General features: G+C 42.7%; 3 protein-coding genes across 9 annotated transcripts in view; 2 read left to right on the top strand and 1 right to left on the bottom strand.

Annotated features, from left to right (window-relative positions):
• Positions 1-9,803, top strand: part of MDN1 (midasin AAA ATPase 1) — a 155,823-nt gene extending 146,020 nt beyond the window's left edge. For 4 of the 6 annotated variants that reach the window (XM_089921862.1, XM_089921863.1, XM_089921861.1 and 1 more), the window contains 9 exons: positions 50-213; positions 931-1,020; positions 2,316-2,431; positions 3,066-3,240; positions 4,704-4,777; positions 4,869-4,983; positions 5,829-5,892; positions 7,343-7,485; positions 8,311-9,803. In XM_089921862.1, the coding sequence (XP_089777988.1) occupies positions 50-213; positions 931-1,020; positions 2,316-2,431; positions 3,066-3,240; positions 4,704-4,777; positions 4,869-4,983; positions 5,829-5,892; positions 7,343-7,485; positions 8,311-8,499 (1,130 nt within the window). In that variant the 3' untranslated portion in view covers positions 8,500-9,803. The other 2 variants (XR_016395154.1, XM_089921864.1) reach the window with 2 other exon arrangements.
• The window catches only part of ANKRD6 (ankyrin repeat domain 6), a 327,878-nt gene continuing 308,385 nt past the window's right edge, over positions 111-19,603 (bottom strand). The window contains exons 15-16 of one of the 2 annotated variants that reach the window (XR_016395155.1): positions 13,235-18,608; positions 111-8,013 (exon numbers count right to left, since the gene is read on the bottom strand). Coding sequence is in view for 1 of the 2 variants with exons in the window: in XM_089921869.1 (XP_089777995.1) it covers positions 18,037-18,608 (572 nt within the window). In the remaining variant the exon portion in view is untranslated. Of the gene's footprint in view, positions 18,609-19,603 lie in introns of both variants that reach the window. The other variant, XM_089921869.1, reaches the window with a different exon arrangement.
• On the top strand, positions 12,689-14,741 carry LYRM2 (LYR motif containing 2). Its single transcript, XM_022552646.3, has 3 exons — positions 12,689-12,798; positions 13,285-13,425; positions 13,874-14,741. The coding sequence occupies exons 1-3, from the start codon at positions 12,754-12,756 to the stop codon at positions 13,952-13,954; spliced, it is 267 nt and encodes an 88-aa protein (XP_022408354.1). The 5' UTR covers positions 12,689-12,753; the 3' UTR covers positions 13,955-14,741.

Genomic DNA, 19,603 nt, shown 5'->3' with positions numbered 1-19,603 from the left:
GTGACTGTGAAGGCTGAGTCTTCATGTTGACATTATGGTGTGAGAACAGGCTTTGAAGAGATGGAGATGGAGACCCAAACTGTTAACACAGAGGAAGACCAAGACCCCAGGACAGACACATCCCACAGGGAGACAGAGAATGAGAAACCAGAGAGAAGCCGAGATTCGACCATTCATACAGCCCATCAGTTCCTTGTGGACACGATTTTCCAGGTACTAAAACATTCACAAATTACTACTTCAATAAGTTGACAAAACATAATTATAAGTTGCTTTTAAACAACTTAAGACATGTTTGTCTTAACTTTATGTAGCATCTGGTTGTTTTGGAGTATCATATCCTTATCAGTCTTTTAAGGAGTACTGTTGGTACAACGTGTTCTCTGAGCAGATACACTTCTAACAGTTAATCCCAGGGTCACCGTGGATGGTCGGTGTCCTGACCTGGCCACGATGGTGGGTCTTGTCCTTGGACCTCTGGCTCTCACATCTACTCCTCTCATATCCACCAGCCTTGTGTGAGGAGCCTGCAGGACAGTTAAGTTTACGTTGGTTAAGTAGTAAGAATCGTACGAATCGTTGACTTAATGCCTGCATTTAGGAAGAGCCTAAATTAACTGAGTTGTTGTCCCTAATTCTTTGACTTAATTATAGTCTAGATTAATTAAAGAATATTTCCATTATTGATATCTTCCTGGGTATTTTGTTTTACTGGGATGGATTTATTAAATGTTAATATTTCCTTTATCCATTTTGCCTCTACATAATGAGAAGGAGAAGAATGGTTGTCTGGTGTCTTAATTGTGCCATTAAATTTGCTCAAGTTTTGCATCTCAGGGGGAGTTCGTACTGTAGGGAATAAGGCAACCAGGTATAGTGAGTTGGTGATTCCAACCTGGGTCTCCTCTATCCGTGGCTTTTCCCTCTTAGCCCTTCTTAAAAGATGTCAATGAACTAAGACAGGAGCTGGAGAGACAGCTGGAAACATGGCAGCCACACGAATCTGGAAACCCAGAAGAAGTAAGTCACTGGTGTTTTTATAAAATATCTTGAGTTTTGTTTTTTAAGGTACAGGAAACTTAATAGATTCTTAACTCCAATTACCTTGGTCAAAGCGACCGAGTATATGGAGAATATAATTCTGAAACCTACATCTATCCATTGTTTTCTGCCTGGTTTGCCACTAGATCTGTAGCTTAATTAAAACAGAGAGAAACTGGTGTGTTTAATTCTTTAACTTCCATTGCTCAATCTGTAATGGATGTAATAGATGTGACAGTGGTTGAAACATGGGGCAAAAGTCTATACTGTGTCACTCTCTGAATAGGCCACCTGGAACATTGCCAGCTGATGTAATATGGCAGTGTAGATAAACCAGATGTTTCCTTTTCAATGACCTTGCATTCTGAATTTACTAATATTTACTAAATACACATATTTTAATTTTGTATCTCTTATCATTATTCTCACCACATGTATTGACTGCTCTGCCATAATTGGCAAAAAAAAAAAATTAACCATGGAGCTTTGTATTCAGGAAATAAGCACACTGCTGAGTGTTACTTGAGAGGTTTGCACTCGTCACTTTTGTCTTTGAAACATGAGCCTGAGAGACCATGATTAAGTGGCTGGATCTCCTGGCACCAAAATTACCCATCATGGCTCCCTCTCCACGGGAAGGGCACACATTATATACTCCTCGTAGGTGATGTGAATAAGGCATTGATTTGGTCATGAATTCCAGTATTTTATTACCTTATTTTCTCATTGGAACTATGAGTTGTGGCTTTGGTGGAAGAGGAGACATTTTATTTATTTATTATTTTTAATTATTTTCTTTTTAAATTTTATTTATTTTTGGCTGCATTGGGTCTTCGTTGCTGGGTATGGGTTTTCTCTAGTTGCAGCGAGCAGGGGCTACTCTTTGTTGCAGTGCACTGGCTTCTCATTGTGGTGGCTTCTCTTGTTGCAGAGCACGGGTTGTAGGTGCGCGGGCTTCAGTAGTTGTGGCTCGCGGGCTCTAGAGCGCAGGCTCAGTGGCTGTGGTGCACGGGCTTAGTTGCTCCGTGGCATGTGGGATCTTCCCGGACCAGGGCTCAAACCCGTGTCCCCAGCACTGGCAGGCAGACTCTTAACCACTGTGCCACCAGGGAAGCCCAGGAGGAGACATTTTAAACCAGGTGAATCAGATAGCAGTTTGACAAGAGAAGCAGGTTGTTTTCTACTGCTTTGTTTCAGGCCTTCATCTTGCTGTAATGACTTTGGTTGGCTCCAGCCTTCTAAGGGTAACTTACATGTTGTTGCTGTTGTCACAGGAGAAGGCAGCAGTGGAGATGTGGCAGAGTTACCTGGTCTTAACTGCACCTCTTTCACAACAGCTGTGTGAACAGCTTCGTCTCATATTAGAGCCTACCCAGGCTGCCAAGCTGAAGTAAGTCTTCTCCATTGGATGCACTCATGGTGCCCTGGAAAGATGGCAGTGCCACCTTTTCTGCTGAGCTTATTAGCACGTAACAGCTATGGTGTTGGCGTCTAGGTTGCCACTTGTGCTGCACAGGCTCTAGTATGGCGTTCCTTACCTTGTTGCCATTTTATCATCTCTACCACAGAAGTTTCTGTGAAGTTCAGTATGAACGCACTTTCTGTGACTAGTTAATTAATACCTGATGGGAGAACTGGTTGAGCCTTTGGGTGTGTGTGCTGCTCACCTTCTACATGTTGGATCACTCAATTGCTGCATGCGTCACTCACCTAGATCTTTCCAAAGATGTGTCCAGAAGCATAGTTTCAGAACACAAAAGAGAATCCAAGACTTAATATTCAATGCAGACATTTTTTTTCTTTTTAAAAAGTATTTTAAATTTTCTAAAAGGACCTAATTATTCTTGCCACATACATATCCAGTGTTTCTGGCTGCTGATCAAGAAGATCCCAGCCCTTAATAATCTCAATTGACAGTAACACTTCATTGTGTCAGGTTACTGGTTATTTGGTATAACTGGTTATAAGTTATTATTACTGTGATTTTATCCTTAATCTTGCTCCTGTTTGGTTAAATTTAACAGAGGAGACTATCGAACTGGGAAGCGACTGAACATGCGGAAGGTCATTCCATACATTGCCAGTCAGTTTCGGAAAGACAAGATTTGGCTTCGAAGGACCAAGCCCAGTAAACGGCAGTATCAGATTTGTCTGGCTGTCGATGACTCCTCTAGCATGGTAGACAACCATACCAAACAGGTGAGGAGGAGAAGCGTAGTGGCAGTTTGATGGGCCACCTGAATGTTTTAAATATGTTCTGGCGAAAAAACACTTTGAAATGCCAGTTAGTTTGTTCTGAGAATATGAGACCATATTTGAGAAGATATAAGATTTTAAAAGTTCAAAGGGGCAATTTCAGGACATCTCAAAAAATTTTGGTGTTTTACTGCTGTAGGTCGTTTAGATTGTTGTGTTTCTTAGCATGGCCATGCTATTGTCTAGTTGCAGAGTAAGTAAATTTGTCAGTGTTTACTTTCCACTGAATGAATGTACTATATTCTTTTAAGACGTAATATCTGAATATCCCTGATTTTTTTTTTTATTTTTGGCGGTACGCGGGCCTCTCACTATTGTGGCCTCTCCCGTTGCGGAGCACAGGCTCCGGACGCGCAGGCTCAGCGGCCATGGCTCACGGGCCCAGCCGCTCTGCGGCATGTGGGATCTTCCCGGACCGGGGCAGGAACCCGTGTCCCCTGCATCGGCAGGCGGACTCTCAACCACTGCGCCACCAGGGAAGCCCTGAATATCCCTGATTTTTTAAGATGTCTTCAGTACACGTTTCTTTACGTCTGTGTAGAGTTAGTGTTCTATCAGTAGTAACAAGGCTTAGGAGCCTGGGTGGAGTTACGACCCCCCCCACTCCCCCCGCCGTCAGGGACGTGGAGAGTTGGGGGGTCTTCGCAGTGATGCTGTTGCCCAGCACAAGTCAGCGAGCAGCCTGAAGGCTGTGCACAGGCTCTGCTGGAAAAAGTGTAACCTCTGCACCTGTGTTCAGGTCTCAATTCCCCACTTAGCACCGCATGACTTTGGGCAGTTCATTTTGTGAGTTTTACCTTCTGAAAAAATGATTATAACAATACTTACTCAAGCTCAGAGCTGAAAAAATGATTATAACAATACTTACTCAAGCTCAGAGCTGTTATGAGACTAAGTGAAGTCATGTATGCAGAGCACTCAGTTTAGTGCCTGGCACTTGATGCATGTTCAACAGATGTTAGTTGCTACAAGTATCGTCGTCTTTTTAACTGAATTTAAATTCTGAAACTATACTGTCATTTATGCATAGATTAGAATAAATTGGTTTTTAAAATCTTTTACCCGTGAGAGATTACTTTATATAGTCAAAAAAGGGGGAAGAAACCTTAAAAATTTATGGACCAAATTTCTCAAGATCACTTTTATTGGATGATGTCTAGAGCAGACCTTTCCTACTAGTATAAAGGATATTGGGTTTCGGCACTTGTGCTATTAGCCAGGGCCTAAGGCTACCAAAGCCACCAAAGCCTCTGAGTTGGTTGTGAATAGCCATATTGATGTTGTTCCCCTGTGTGCCATAACAAAAAAGTAGTGTTTTCTGTGGGAATCTTGGTATAAAAAAGGTTGAAAGGCATTGGTGTAGAGGATATTCCGATTTCTTCAACCCTTCACTTTCTGCTTCACAGCTTGCCTTTGAATCTCTGGCTGTGATTGGAAATGCTCTAACCTTTCTGGAAGTGGGTCAGATTGCGGTGTGCAGGTAAGAGTGCCTTTTAATCCCATTGGGAAAGCCAGCCTTTTTTTGCATGACAAAAAATAACTCCCATTGTATTTGGGTTTTCTCCCCCAAGTTTTGGAGAGTCCGTAAAGCTGTTACACCCATTCCACGAACAGTTCAGTGATTACTCAGGGTCCCAGATTCTGCGGCTCTGCAAATTCCAACAAAAGAAAACCAAGATTGCTCAGGTATGCTGATGACTTCAGATGTCTTCTGCAGTCATTTTATGGTATAGGAGAGACATAATTTTTAGAACTCCCTCCTCCCCAGTGTGGTAAAATTTACAGAAGAGAATAGTCCTAAGCCTCAGCTGGTGTACCCAGTGGAATAGAATCTCCCTTGGCATCCCTTGTTAAATAGGATGTGATCTCTTTTTCTCAGTTTTTCAAAGATCATTTGACTTTGCATCATTGATTTTCTGGCTCCCTATTTTGAGAGGTTTGGAACATTTTGGAAAAATGAACCACCTCCCAGTACCCTTATCAAGTGGGTCAAGGCCAGTTTCTCTCTACCATTTAGCCTAGAGAAGATGATGTGAAATGAAGCCAGTGCTTGCTCGGCATGGCGTACGTTCTAAACACAGCATATGGGGTAACAATTCTGTCCTCCTGGTTCTTGGCGTAATTTAGCCTCCTTCACGTTACACTGGATATTTTATGTTTTCTTGCCTTCTTTTTTTTTGCTCAGCTGTTTTCCTTTCTTGAAAGAAGACAGCTCTTTGGCTCATTTGGGGGATTACTGACTTCTTGTCCCCCAGAGGAAGTGTTTCTTTTCCTTTGGGGTGTCTCGTAGAACACTAGTGGGGTATATGCCAGGGACACAGGTCTTGTCTGTGCTTGAGAATGCCAGCGCCCAACGTAAATGCCAAGTGCAAGGATTGTCAGTCCTTTACGGATGGATTGGAAGGGACAGTTTGATTGCTATAGATTTGAGATGGTTATCTGATAATCACTAAGTGCCAGAAGTAATTTCAGTCTCTGTGATAGTGGGAAGAGAGCTTAAATAGTTTTCTAATTGTCTATTTCTGGTTTAGTTTCTAGAGTCTGTAGCCAACATGTTTGCAGCCGCTCAGCAGCTCTCACAAAACATCAGTCCAGGTGAGCTGCGTTCTTTGGTCTTTGCTAATAACACGCTTTTCTGTTCTCGTACTATTTGCAAGTTGCTTTTCATCTCAGTGTACCCATCACCATCTTTTAAAGTGTAAGCTCTATAGGAAAACACATAAACGGGATGACGCAGAGGTATTAAACATTCATGGAATTTTTTACTCACCTGTTCATTCATTCAGAAACTTTTATTGAACCCATACTCAAGAGGCTTATAATCAAAGGAGAAGGTAGACACCAACTAGTTTGTAATTACCTAGTATATATTTGATAGATTTGAGTTCAATTGTGAATGAGAGGAGTAAGGGTGTGTGGAATTAAATGTAAAGAGTATTCTTCAATATTTTAATAACAAAGGAAAATGGAGAAGGACATAATTCAGAAACCAGCTAATCCATCCATGATTGATTTGGAGCTTTTGCAGCACACCAGTTCTTTAGCCTTTCCCTAAATCCTCAATTCTGATTGTACCATGGGAAGACTTCCCTTTGAAGCAGGTCATTCACGCCTCTCAACACTTGCTAACCTTCCTTGACAGAAGACAGCCTGCCTTTAAGCACAACAGTCTTTCACTGGAAAATATGCTAAAAATATAATATGCTAAAAATTTTAATACATTTTTATTCACTGTTCATTTTAGTGGTCCCTTCTACTTAAGTTTTTAAATGTCTATTTAAGTTTTTTTTTTTCAAGAAAAAAACAATTTAGGTACAAGAAATTGACAGAAATCTGAGGCTAACAGACAATGACTGAAATTTGGAAGATACAGTTCTAGGTTTCTGATTTGGGCACTTTCTTCTAATGGTCTACTCAGGACTGCTCTTTTTATACTTCATATCCATAAACATATGTTTTAATTCTCACATGTTGCTGTACAATGAAGTTGATCTAAATGTGACATTCCCCAAGGCACTACTGGGAAATTGTTTTATTGACAGAAGTTTTGTATGTCTTTGTGCCGCCTTGTCTGTGACTCACACGTTCAAAGTAATAGATCTAATTGGAGGCCCCCTTTATTTGTGCCCAGAATTCACCTGTTTCAGAGAACTGCTTGGTTTTGATAGCACAGAGAAAGCCTGCACTAATTTGTCTTACTGTCCGTAGTTTACTTATTTTTGGCTGCGTTGGTCTTCATTGCTGCGCGCAGGCTTTCTCTAGTTGCGGCGAGCAGGGGCTGCTCTTCCTTGTGGTGCGCAGGCTTCTCATTGCAATGGCTTCTCTTGTTGCAGAGCATGGGCTCTAGGCGTGCAGGCTCAGTAGTGGTGGCACACGGGCTTAGTTGCTCTGCGGCATGTGGGATCTTCCTGGACCAGGGCTCGAACCTGTGTCCCCTGCATTGGCAGGCGGATTCTTAACCACTGCACCACCAGGGAAGTCCCCGTACGTAGTTTGATTTGTCATTTGAGTTGAGTTGTTCCTCTGCTGTTATGTTCCACTACAGAAACTGCACAGCTCCTCCTGGTGGTCTCCGACGGACGCGGCCTTTTCTTTGAGGGCAAAGACAGAGTCCTAGCAGCAGTTCAGGCCGCCCGGAATGCTAACATCTTTGTCATTTTTGTTGTGTTGGACAATCCCAGTTCACGGGTGAGCGATTACTAAAAGCCACTTTCCTGGGGATTCCCTTCAAGTTGTTCTATCTGAAGAATGGCCTGGGTCTCACAGTCATACCGAGAACTCCTATAACATTCATGGCATCCTGAAGGGCACTGTTCTAGGCATTTTATAATTATTTTCTCATGTAACCGAGCAGTAACTCAGTGATGTAGGGATGGTTATTCCCACTCTACAGTGAAGGACAGAAGCACAGAGGTTGTAGGTAATGACAAGGAAGCCAGTATTCAGACTGACTCAGTCTGTCCTCTTAACCACTTTCTGTGCTGACTAGTACTCTGGTGGGTCATCTCCCTCTGCACAGCGTCGCTGCAGGTATCGCAGCCTCGATGATGGGCCCTGTCCGTTGGAAACGTAGACCAGCCTTTCCAAGTACTTGGATCTCAGCAGTGCCCTCCTCAAAGGAGGAAGCATCAGTCGCTACATGAAAGATGCCCACGGGGTGGTCTGTTCCCGGGGAAGTACCGTCTCTGCAGGTCACATTAAGGCCCGGAGTGCAAGCTGAAAATTTAACATGAATTATTCCAAGTAGAGAATAGGAAATACCACTGTAGGGAAATCAGGTTTGCTTATCTACCCCTTTCCTTCCCTTTTAGTGGCCATTCTCCTGGAAGGGGTGCTCAGAAAGAGATCTGCCGCCTCCTTATTGAGAGTTCTGTTTTACCTAGTAATAAGAGCTATTTTTATAAGCAGGAATTAGACATGTGAGACCTAAAAATTGTCTGCAAAGGAGATCATAAAAGAGCTAGCCAAGGACACTGATTTAGTTTTATTTCTAAATGTTTTTTTTTTTGCCAGGATTCTATCTTGGACATCAAGGTACCAATATTTAAAGGGCCTGGAGAGATGCCTGAAATCCGATCCTACATGGAAGAGTTCCCATTCCCGTTCTATATAATCCTACGCGATGTGAACGCACTTCCCGAGACGCTCAGCGATGCTCTCAGGCAGTGGTTTGAGCTGGTGACAGCCTCTGACCACCCGTAGAACAGAAGGAACACAGTCCTAAGTGAGACTTTGCGGTCAGAATGTCACACTGCTTGCCGGGTGCTCCCTTTTGGACAACTGTTTCTGAACTCCCAGCTCAAAAATGGTATTTAATCTTAGATTTGATTTATAATCATTCACCCAACAGCTACAAAAAATTTTATTGCAACATTTTATTTTACAACACGATTTCAGAGCCTAGAGAAAACTCATGCTCCCTGCTGTGCCTGGGCTCCAGTGCTTGTAATAAACTTGGGGTGAAGGAACAGCAGCAGCAGGTGTCTGGGCTCATACCTCGGGGGTGGGGTGGCGCTGCCCTTCGGGCTCGTCTCAGAAGTCCTGGCCCAAGAGGAGGCTGCACCCCACCCTTGGCGCCCAGCTGCCTGCCTTCCCTCCCAGGGACCCTGGACACCTCCATGAGGAGATGCTGCTGGAAGCATGGGACTGTGCCAGGCCTCTGGGCAAAGGACTAAAGGGAACTTTCCTTTTGACCCTGCGCTAATCACAGTGTGTACCCGAAAGCTGTCAAGTGGTTAAGGCAGCTGTGGGTGTTTTTAGAGAGTCTTTTTTTTTTTTTTTTTAACTGTGCTTCTTGTGAAAGGAACTAACTTCTCTACGAGGGGAGGAGGCTTGTGGTATGTGTGTGTGTTTTTTTATAAAACAACCAGACATCATGGGAGCCCAAATCATCAGACAATGACCCTTGGGCCATGTATGAATGAAATGGCTTTTCAGTGTCCTCCCCTTCACCTTTGCTGCTTCGGGAGACTATGCAATGATGGAAGGATGATTTTTCCTTTATTTCATTCTCTGTGCCATAGTTCCTGCTGTTGTAGTAATTTATTTCTTTAGTTCATTTTTTCTTAACAGTTAAGAGGAAGAATCATTCCTCACACTGATTTCAAGTTGAACTGAGCCTGTCTTATGCTGGAAAAGAAGTGCTGTATCAGAAGAACTAAGCAGCCACATCTTTTTTTCCAGTCAAAAATCCATCAACAAGTTTTTAGGCAGTTTTTACTTGGACAAAAAGCAGTGCTTGAATACTTAACTGTGTGCTGTGTTCTCTTTAAGCTCTGTCAGATGTTCTTTCGTAGACAACATGCCATGACGTAATCATCTATCTCCGTGTCTGTTATCAAGTTACACTGTGAAGTGTGCCACCCTTTTGAGGTGGTCCTCAAAGACAGTTTGCTTGTTGTTTAACCAGGTGTCCTAAAGCATGTACCTGAGGTTATATCATTTTTTATTCTAAAAAGCTATGCAGCTTATATTCTGAAAACTATTAAAAAATATACCACTGTTGATGTAACTTGTGCTGCTCCAAGATGAAATCTGAGTGTAAGAGATGTATCACTGGCCAAAGGCCTCTGTGGGGCCGGAAGTTTAATCTTCCAGCAGGGAGGGAAGACACTGACATTATGACTTTGATGCGGTCCATCATATCTACCTTTAATTGACAGGACAAGCTAAGCTGAAGCATCCCAACTGATGTACCAGCATAAGTGATTCCCTTGGCCCTGGGATAGCTAATAGGGTCTGGAACAGACGAATTTCAGTAAGCAAGTTACCCAAGAGTGCTAGCTTCAGTTTGTGCTGTGACAGGAAAAGGGTTGGGAAGCACAGGAGCAGACACAGGAGACCCATCAGGAACTGAGGGCGTTGGTTAGGAAGAGTGACATACCTGAGTCCTTAGAAGAAGCGGCTGCGGATAGGCTTGCTCTCTCACACACCCTCACGTGGAGCTCAACCTTTACATTTGCCTTACCTTCCTCTCCACCTCCATCCAAACCCCAATCTTGTCCGATCTAACTTCTGGATATTTACCTTATTCTGTCTTCCCTTTTGCTTTCCTCTGACTGCAGTGCAGCTGGAGCTCTCTTACAATGTAGCGTGAGGGGGACTTCCCTGGGGGTAAAGAATCCACCTTCCAATGCAGGGGACACAGGTTCGATCCCTGGTCAGGGAACTAAGATCCCACACGCCACGGGGTAGCGAAGCCTGCGCACCTCAACTAGAGAGCCTGTGTGCCGCCAACTACGAGCCCACGCACCCCAAGTAGAGAGAAGCCCGCGCACCACAACAAAAGATCCCGCGTGCCGCAACTAAGACCCAACGCAGCCAAAAAAAAAATTTTTAATAAATATTAAAATGTAGCTTGGACTACTGATCACTTTGCTAGCTTCACTTCGTCATACTCACAACGTCCAAGGAGATCTTTCTGAATTCCTGTGAAGAAGGTACCATTTGTTGCTTCTTAGCACTACCTGCCTTCCCTGTCCCTTCTCTCCCAGCATCCCCACCACACTATTTGATCTGATCACAGCAAACCACACGGGCCTTGGAATCTGCCAGTGTTCCATGCATTCTTTGTCTAGAATTCTCTTACCCACTTGGCCTTTCTGACTTTGCCTAGCTCAGATAAGCCCTCCAAGAAGAATGAGCTCCCACAGTATGAGCCTTGACAACATCTATAAATACTATGTTGGACTTAAGTCTTCCTACCCAAAGAGTGATTCTAAGGACAGGGGGCATATATGACTCGTGACAGCATTACCAATGTCTAGCATGAGTGAATCTTTCTGGATGGGAAGAAATAGTATAAAAATGTCAGTTCTCACTTTATAGATTCAACGCATTCAAAATTTCAGTAACGATTCTAAGATGATTTAGAGGAAAATAATACAAAACATTTCTAAAGGTCATACAGACCATTAATAGAAGACTCTTACAAGATACTACAGGGGAGTATTCCTGCCTAATAATAATACATACAACAACAACAAAGTAAAAACAACCTGGATGAAATTATCCTGAGGGTTATTCAGACCCTAAAAGAATTTACCAGGAGTGTCACAAATCCCAGGAATATGCATGAATTAGTTAATAAATGGTGCTGAAATTATAGTTTACAACTGGAAAAGAACTTATATCCCCATTATGCTATAAACTAAAATCCTTGGTAAACATTAACTGAAAATTTTTTAAAGTTCTGAAGGGGAGAAGATGAAATTGAAAAGGCTCAAAAAAGAACGGAAAATACATATGACTATATAGAGACTTAAATCTATAAAAGGAAAAGGATCAAAGTTTAAAAAAATATGGCAAACAGCCCATATAAAATTAGAATAAAAGTCTGGTTCAACATAAAGGGACCAAAGTCATAACAATTCACAAAATAAGTGTAACTAAAAGTGGCAAGGGATATTTAACTTCACTACTATTTAAGAGAAAAAAAATCAGTGAATTGCTAATTAGTAGACAAATTTTGAAATATGTGGTTATGGTATTAGCATCATTCACACAATGCCTGGTAATGTTCAAAATCTTTAGAGTGCTTATATGCGCCAGGTTCTGTTCTCAGTGCACTACATACAATACGGTACAACAGCAGCTCTGGGGTAGATGCTGTTATTTCACTTTACAGACGAGGAAACACACACACAAAAGTAGCCAGAAGTACACAACTGGGAAAAGGGAGTTCCAAGGATTCCAAGCAAGGCAATCAAGTAAGTGCTCAGTGAACGAACGGGTAATTGAACACTTTGGGCTGTATTTTAATTCAGAACAATCCTGTTTTTTAAAAAGTAGAAGGGATTCACTAACCCCTTACAGTTAATATAACCTAAGAGCATAAGGAGTGTGTTGAGGGGAGGATAAAACGATTATAGGGGAAAAAAAGCAAGGCGTAGGGATGTTTGGTTCCTCGTTACTAGTTACACAAAATTCTCAAAACTGCAATGGGACAACCATTTAAAGCCTTGTAACTAAGGACGATCATGAAGACTACAACGCCAGGAAAAATGCTCGCAGTAGAAAAGAACAGGGACAAGAACGAGAAAAGGAGACGAGCACAACACAAACTAAGAGAAATTAACATTTAAATTTTTAGAATTTTTCACTATACGCACTAAATCTCAAAAAGAATATACTAAAATAGTTTTCTTCCCTCACCCCCTAAATCCTTTCATTTAATGAAACTTAACCACGTGTCAGGAACTGGGCTACCTCACCACTATCTCATTCTTAACAACCTGTGAAGCAGGAACTGTTATCCTGTTTCACGGATGAGCAAACAGGCTAAGACAAAGCGAAACTGCCTTGAGCTTCAGTTCCGACTGCCCGACTGCCGGGCTCCCGTAGCCAGCGCAACTGCCGCCGGCCGCCTCCCGGGAAACCGAGCTCGCCCCGCCCCGTCACCGCCCCACTTCCGCCCCTGCGCACTGGGGCTCTGGCGGACCGCGCTGTCTGGACGTGATGGCAGCTTACCGCTTACCCCCAGCGACGCTAACGCTAAAGCAGGTACCAACTATCCTCGCCGGCCTCTTAGGGCAGCTTTACTGGGCCTGAGCTCGATTCTCTACCGCCCCCTGCACCCATTCTATAGAGGGGTCTCGGGGACTACTGGGGCGGACGACCCTGTGCGCGCCCCACTCTGATTGGCTCGGGCGGGGGGGGGGGGGCGGGCTTCGCGCCGCGGGGGGCCGGCGGGAAGCGCAAGGGGGTTGGGGCTACTCTCCAGTCCTGGTGCAAGAGGCGGGCCGGGCTCTTGATCTTGAGCCCGGATCCCCACTGCCTAGGTGACTGCGGGAAAGACTGGTCTGCTGCTTGTACTCTTGATTTTAAGTTTGACAAGGGAGTAAGGAGACAACGCAAACTTCTTGCCGTTTTCTTAAAAGAAAAAAGGTGGTTTTCTTTCCCCTTTTCAAAATTGAGAACCAAAGAGAAAAGAGCCTACCGGGCTGACGACTGTGCAGCTGTAATTGCCATTTCTCCTCCCCTGTACAGTTCGTGAGAAGGCAACAAGTTCTCCTCCTCTACAGAAGGATTTTGCAGGCAATTCGGCAAGTTCCAAATGATTCTGATCGCAAATACCTGAAGCACTGGGCAAGGGAAGAATTCAAAAGAAACAAAAGTGCCACCGAAGAGGTGAGACCAAGATCATGGTGACGGTAGGCCCTGACCCTTTTGTACTGATTAGTGAGTTTTTTAAAAAAATTTGATAAATATCTTGGGATATGTCACTGAGATGGTATATCTTGATCATTGCTTTTGATGTTACTGATTTTTCACTTAACTGATAATTTTAACAATGTTTGCTATATCTACACTCTACAGTAGCACCACCCAACTTGTCTGTTAAACCACACACACACGAAAAGATAATAAATATTACAGCATGATGGTTTGGGAAGTATGTTTGGGGTGTATGAAAGCATGCCAGACATTGTGTACCCCTAATTGTTAACTTTTGGCTTTCCTAAAGGGCATCAGTGCCAGTTCTCAGTATTAGTTCCTAATTTTAACAAATAAAATGGTAGAGCCGTACCTTGTTTAACCAGTTAAAACAGTGACCAGATTTCACTTTCTTCTACAGGATACAATCCGGATGATGATTACTCAAGGCAATATGCAGCTCAAAGAGTTAGAGAAAACACTTGCTTTAGCCAGATCTTAACTACAGCATTATTCTGAAAGGTTTTCAAAGTCTCCATGTGTTTAGTTGAGCTTAGGCTCAACAGTGGGTAGCCCAAAGCCAAGTGAAACTGTCTGTACATAGAGCCCTTGAGCAAAATATCGGAACATGGAGCATGGCATATCAGAGAGAGCCAAGAAAAGGGCATAAGAGCAATTGTCTTAGCACTGAAAACATACCTTTTATTTTGAAAATGTTCTTGGATATGTCAGCAGTTTTTGGAAGAAGCAAAAACCAGTACGATAGCACATAAAAAGATGTTCAACACCATTAATCATTAGGAAAATGCAAATCAAAACCACCAAGAGATACTATTTACATCCACTAGAATGGCTATAATTAAAAAGGGAGATAATTGCAAATGTTGGCGAGGATGTGGAGAAACTGGAACCCTTAAACACTGCTGGTGGGACTATAAAATTGTGCAGCCACTTTGGAAAAAAAGACTGTCAGTTGCCCAAAAGGTTAAACAGCATTATTCATAATAGCCAAAAAGTAGACAATCCAAATGCCCACCAGCTGATTAATGGATAAGTAAAACGTGGTATACCCATACAATAAAATATTATTTAGCAAACAAAAAGGGATGGAGTACTGATACATGCTACACCTGGATGAACCTTGAAAACATTAAGTGGCCAGTCACAAAAGATCATGTATTGTATGATTCTATTTATATGAACGCACAACTCTGAATATACTAAAATCTACTGAACTGTACATTTTACAGGTATGTGAATTATATCTGAATAAAGCCATTTTCCCCCAATTTTTTCGAAATATAATTGATATATATTATTGTGTAAGTCAATTAAGCTGTTTTAAAACAGTGTGAGGTATAGGGCTGGAGGTGTACTGACCTCAGGAGACACCATGGAGCTTCCTTGGAAAGTCCTTCTGCATTAACCCTCAGGGTTGTTGAGGTATGTTCTTCAGATGTGTTGCATCTGATACTCAAGAGGACTTTCCAAAAAGATCACCACTGGGAATCTAGAACTTTGTAGGAAAAAGAAGAAAGAGAAGTTTAACAAATGCACTGAAGCACCTACCAAGAAGAAGAGGCAACTCCTGGTCAAAACTAATGTGGTTACCTTAATATCCACATGGAAAGTAAAATAAATCATTAATTAAGGAAGCTCCTCAGTGCATTAGGTTCTCCTCCAGTGACAGGAAAAAACAGAGTTTGAAGAATACATTGGAGACAGAAGTTGACTTCAGGACACTTTTGAAGGAGACCAAATGTGTTTAACAGTTAATTTAGTGAAAGTGAAAGCTCGTGGAAGAGGCTGGAATTGGCAGTTCACCTACGGAACAAATCTAAAAAGTTAATCCAAGAATCACAGTTAATCCAAGAATCTACATCTGAAAGATGTAGAAAAACTTTTGCAGGATAAACAGTGTCTAGTGTTGGACCGTGTGCCATTGGAGAGGTGTAAACCAGTGGTGTGTCACTAACCTGCGTTCCGAGCCACCCTTGCCCTTCCACAGCTCCAGAACCCACAAGACAAAAATAATTCTGAATACCCTGCCACCGGGGGATGGGCTAATCTAAAATGTTTGCATAAGCCAGTTTTCAGGTTTTTATATAGATGTACGTTAATCAAGCCATCTGATGAACAGAGGGAAAAGCATGTGTGAACAGTTTCTGAACAGAGAACCTTAGAAAGACTTACTCTTTTGTGTAGCATGATTGGCAAATACTCAAGTACAGGCTATCTCTAGTAAATCTAAAATCTTGAAGCTAAAAACCATCCTTTTATGAAGTGTGACAAGCAGTGACTTTGATGTTCTTCCTAGAAGCACTGTATGTGGAAGATGTAAGAGCATTTGTGGTTTGTATTTGCAAGAATCGAATACTACAGACTCCCCAAGAAAACCTAATGTGGGGTTTTGTTTTGATTTTGTTTTAAGTGAATAAAACATGAAAAATTGAATTTTCATATTCCAGAGACTAAGACTATTCTCGTGGACAAGCTTTTCCCTTCCTCTCTAAAGAACAGTTTAATGTTATTTGTTCACTTACATCTTTGCGTATCTCCTGAATTACAGGCCAGGTCCGTTGTTTAGCCCAAGAGAAGATTTATTTAGCAATTTCTTCTCACATGTGGAACCATGGTCATTAAGATGTTGGCCAGAATAGAACGCTGGTGAAACACATTTTATTCATCATCTTCATCAGTATTTTGGATTAGGCAAGTTTACTGCCTGGGTGTTCCGTTCCCTGTAAACTGTACTGTTGTTTGAATGCTGAAGTTTTGTTCCTAAAGTTTAAGATGTCTGAATGTTCAACTAATGTATATTAACGACAATAAATCCATCTTTAAACCCCTTTATTATTATACTATCTGTTATATTATCTAAATTATTAGAATTGTTTTAAATACAAAAGCCTTCTAGCATGAGAAGTGGCTGAGGCTATTATTTAACATATCGACTGCCCCTGTGTCATTTTTTTTCCCCTTTAAAGTGTGCCACTGAAGTTTTAAATGAAAAGACGAGCTTACAAACCTGAAAATAAACTTGAGAGAACATCAAATAAATTCCCTGTCCAGGTTTTGTAATGATGACATACATCTACATTTATTAGGAAGGCCTAGATCCATAGATTGTCAGTATTCAGAAGAACAAACCAAAAACAACTGAGCTTGATGGGCAGAACACAGGGACTAAATGCATACTTTTGTTTTTCTGGGTGTTCCCATGTCAAGAAGTCATATTTTCTCTTTGGCTCAATGAGCAAAGGTTCATTCAAAAATTACAGACAACAGTTACTTGGTTCCTCTGTTTATAGAAATAGAATCGAGGTTTCTATGCATATATGGAATTCTGAGGTGATGAATATAATGCCACAAGGGACAAGAAGCTTGGAAGATAATTAAATCCAAAGTTTCAACCTACTGTTACTTTTGCAACTTTGTATACTCCATACAGTAACATCCACAGGGCTCCCTGAAGCTGGGGAATCCAAGTCAATTTATTGCTTATTTACCTTGACATAGTTGCTACAAAGCGGTGGAAAGCTTTTGAGGTTCTTCAATGACAACTCGGTTCAAAATGAAATACTTTCAAGAAACAGCCTTATTTCTTTATAAAATGTAGACCAATAAGCTCACATTCAGAAAGGTACTCTAAGATAACTGGCTGTGAATTAGGTTATAGAAATTTCAGGTAATTGCTACGTGAATGTTTTTTCCATTAATCCACTTTAAAGTCACTATGATTAATTGTACTGTTTCTTTCTTTTGGCTGAAAGATACAGAAACCATGATCCAATGATCTGAATCTTTCTCGTTTGAGTTCATTGACATTCCCAGCGCTATTATTAGCCAATTAACCCATTATTTAAATACACTGACTTTTCAAAACATTTTACGATATACTGGATCTTGTGACATCATGAAAATCCTTCTCCTTAAAGTTTCTTTGGTGAGTCTTCCCTGGTTAAGATGTCAGCATTTGGGGAACTATGAACTTGAGGGAGTTCAGCGTGTCTGTTACAGCTCTTACAGAAAGACTGTCCAGCACAGCAGGCATGTTGATATGAATGACTGCTTGACTTGAGTGCACAGGGATTCATATTTTTTCTTGCTTTTCATTTACATTATTTCATATCCTGAATATTAGGGTTTAGGCTTACACATCCTTCAGTTTCTTAGCACAGCTCGCTTAATCTGAGCTTTTGAACTTCAGATGAACTTGAGCTGAGGTTTCAAATCTGTAATGAAACCTGAAACCAAGTGTCCCCTAGTTTCAGTCTAATTGTTGAAGTCTTCACAACTTCAGGGCATAGTAAGCATGTGTCTGGCACGTTTTAGAAATTAGTGATTTTTTTAAAAGGCAAGGTCTGCTATGTGTACAATAACTGACACCTCCGACATAGCTCTTCTGCAGCTGCAGGACCGGAAATCTTCAGGAATCCTTCCCCCCCGCCCTCCCCACGGCATGCAGGATCCTAGTTCCCAGACCAGGGATCGAACCCCCGCCCCCTGCACTGGAAGCACAGAGTCAACCACTGGACCACCAGGGAAGTCCCAGGAATCCTTTCTCGTCCCACTTCCCAGGCCCTAGTTTTCCTTGTGTACCTTAGTCCTTAGTTTAGCAAGTTCCTCCTCTAAACTTTTAATGTGTTCCTCCAGCGTGGCCTTGTCTTGCTGGGCTTTCTGACTGGCTTGGCTTCGTGCTTCTTCAATCTTCCTTTCATACCACTTTTCCATCTGGGTGGAAACAGCCTCAAAGAAATACTGGGTGAGCTCCAGCGCTTGGGAGGTGTCCCGAGTATGAGGGGCAGTCTGCTCGCCACCTGCTGCTGGTGGCAGCTGCCCACAGGTGGTGCTGGGTGCTGGCTGCTGGCCGCGGTGCCTTGTCTGCCCACTTTTCCCAGACTTCTTGGTTTGGGTGCCTCTGTCAACACAGGGCCCAGCCTGCGGGTCGCATTTGGCTGCCTCTTTCAAGGGTAACGAGGCTGTCTGGACCTTGACACTCCTCAGTCGGGAGCCTGTACAGTCCAAGGAAGACAGCTCCTGCTGGAGTCTGTGGGCGGCTGTGGAGCTGAGGGCCTTTTCCTTGGGCCTGACCACCTGAGGGGGGCTGTCAGAGGCTGCTACTGGACCTGCGGTCACCACTGACTGATCCACACCTGGTTTCGGAAGGAAAACAAAAGTGAGAGCGAATCCGTGTTCATACAGTCACATGGGCTGGCATTTAAGAGTCCCGGGAATCCTGTAAACCAGCCTTCTCAACCATCACCCACGTGTGCAACTTCTCCTGTCCTTCCCCTCCACTTCTCCCCTGATTATCAACCATCACCCACCGTGTGCAACTTCTCCTGTCCTTCCCCTCCACTTCTCCCCTGATTATCATCTTGGCTTGTCAGGGCTTTCAGAGATGTTGCGTTAGACACACTGATGGCATCTAAGCCAAAAACGTTACTGGCCTTTCCTTTAGCCTGTCTCAACGTACAGTAAAGGGCTCTGGGTACCATTTCCTGATAGCTAAGGATGACACATCTCACTACTTGTCCTAAAACAGAATTGGGCATTTACTGATCAGAATCAATACCCCCATTCTCTAACTTCCGGGCCCTTTACAGACCATAGCCCCGGTTACTAGTTCCTTGATCCGAGCTCCCACTTGGAGAGGCGGTCCTATTACCCATACCCAGAGCTCCATGACAAATTCCATAATTAGTCCTAGCATGAAAAGTTTGCCCAGGATTTTCCCCACTGTTACGGGCACAAAGAAGATAAAACCACAAATACAGAGATGGCCTATGGTAACATGAAACACGTGACATATCAAAACCTCCCCATGGAGGTCTAATTACTAAGGCTATGAATCTCCTCAACTGATCATCATTGAGTGTAGCCACTGTAGCTAATGTAAAGATGCTCTGGCTCAAAGCATCTCTTATCCAGCCCCTGGGGCAGCTTTGATACATGAACTGTTTTTTAATGAGGCTGTACGGAGTTGGCCAAAGGTAGAAAAGGCTGATCAAGGACGAGAAAGGGAAAGAGTCACAAGGGCAGGAGTGAGTGCCCTTCTGAGATGACACATCCTTTCCTCACCCTCATCATTGGGGTCCAACTCTGACACCATCAAGATTGCACAGCTATCACGGATCAACAATTCTTT

The sequence above is a fragment of the Delphinapterus leucas genome, chromosome 12 (assembly GCF_059928025.1).
Source record: "Delphinapterus leucas isolate spDelLeu-1000000601 "Yukka" chromosome 12, BTC_Dleu_Yukka2, whole genome shotgun sequence".
Classification (NCBI taxonomy): domain Eukaryota; kingdom Metazoa; phylum Chordata; class Mammalia; order Artiodactyla; family Monodontidae; genus Delphinapterus; species Delphinapterus leucas.
Note: the sequence above shows the minus strand (reverse complement) of the source record. Positions and strands in the feature narration are given on the sequence as shown.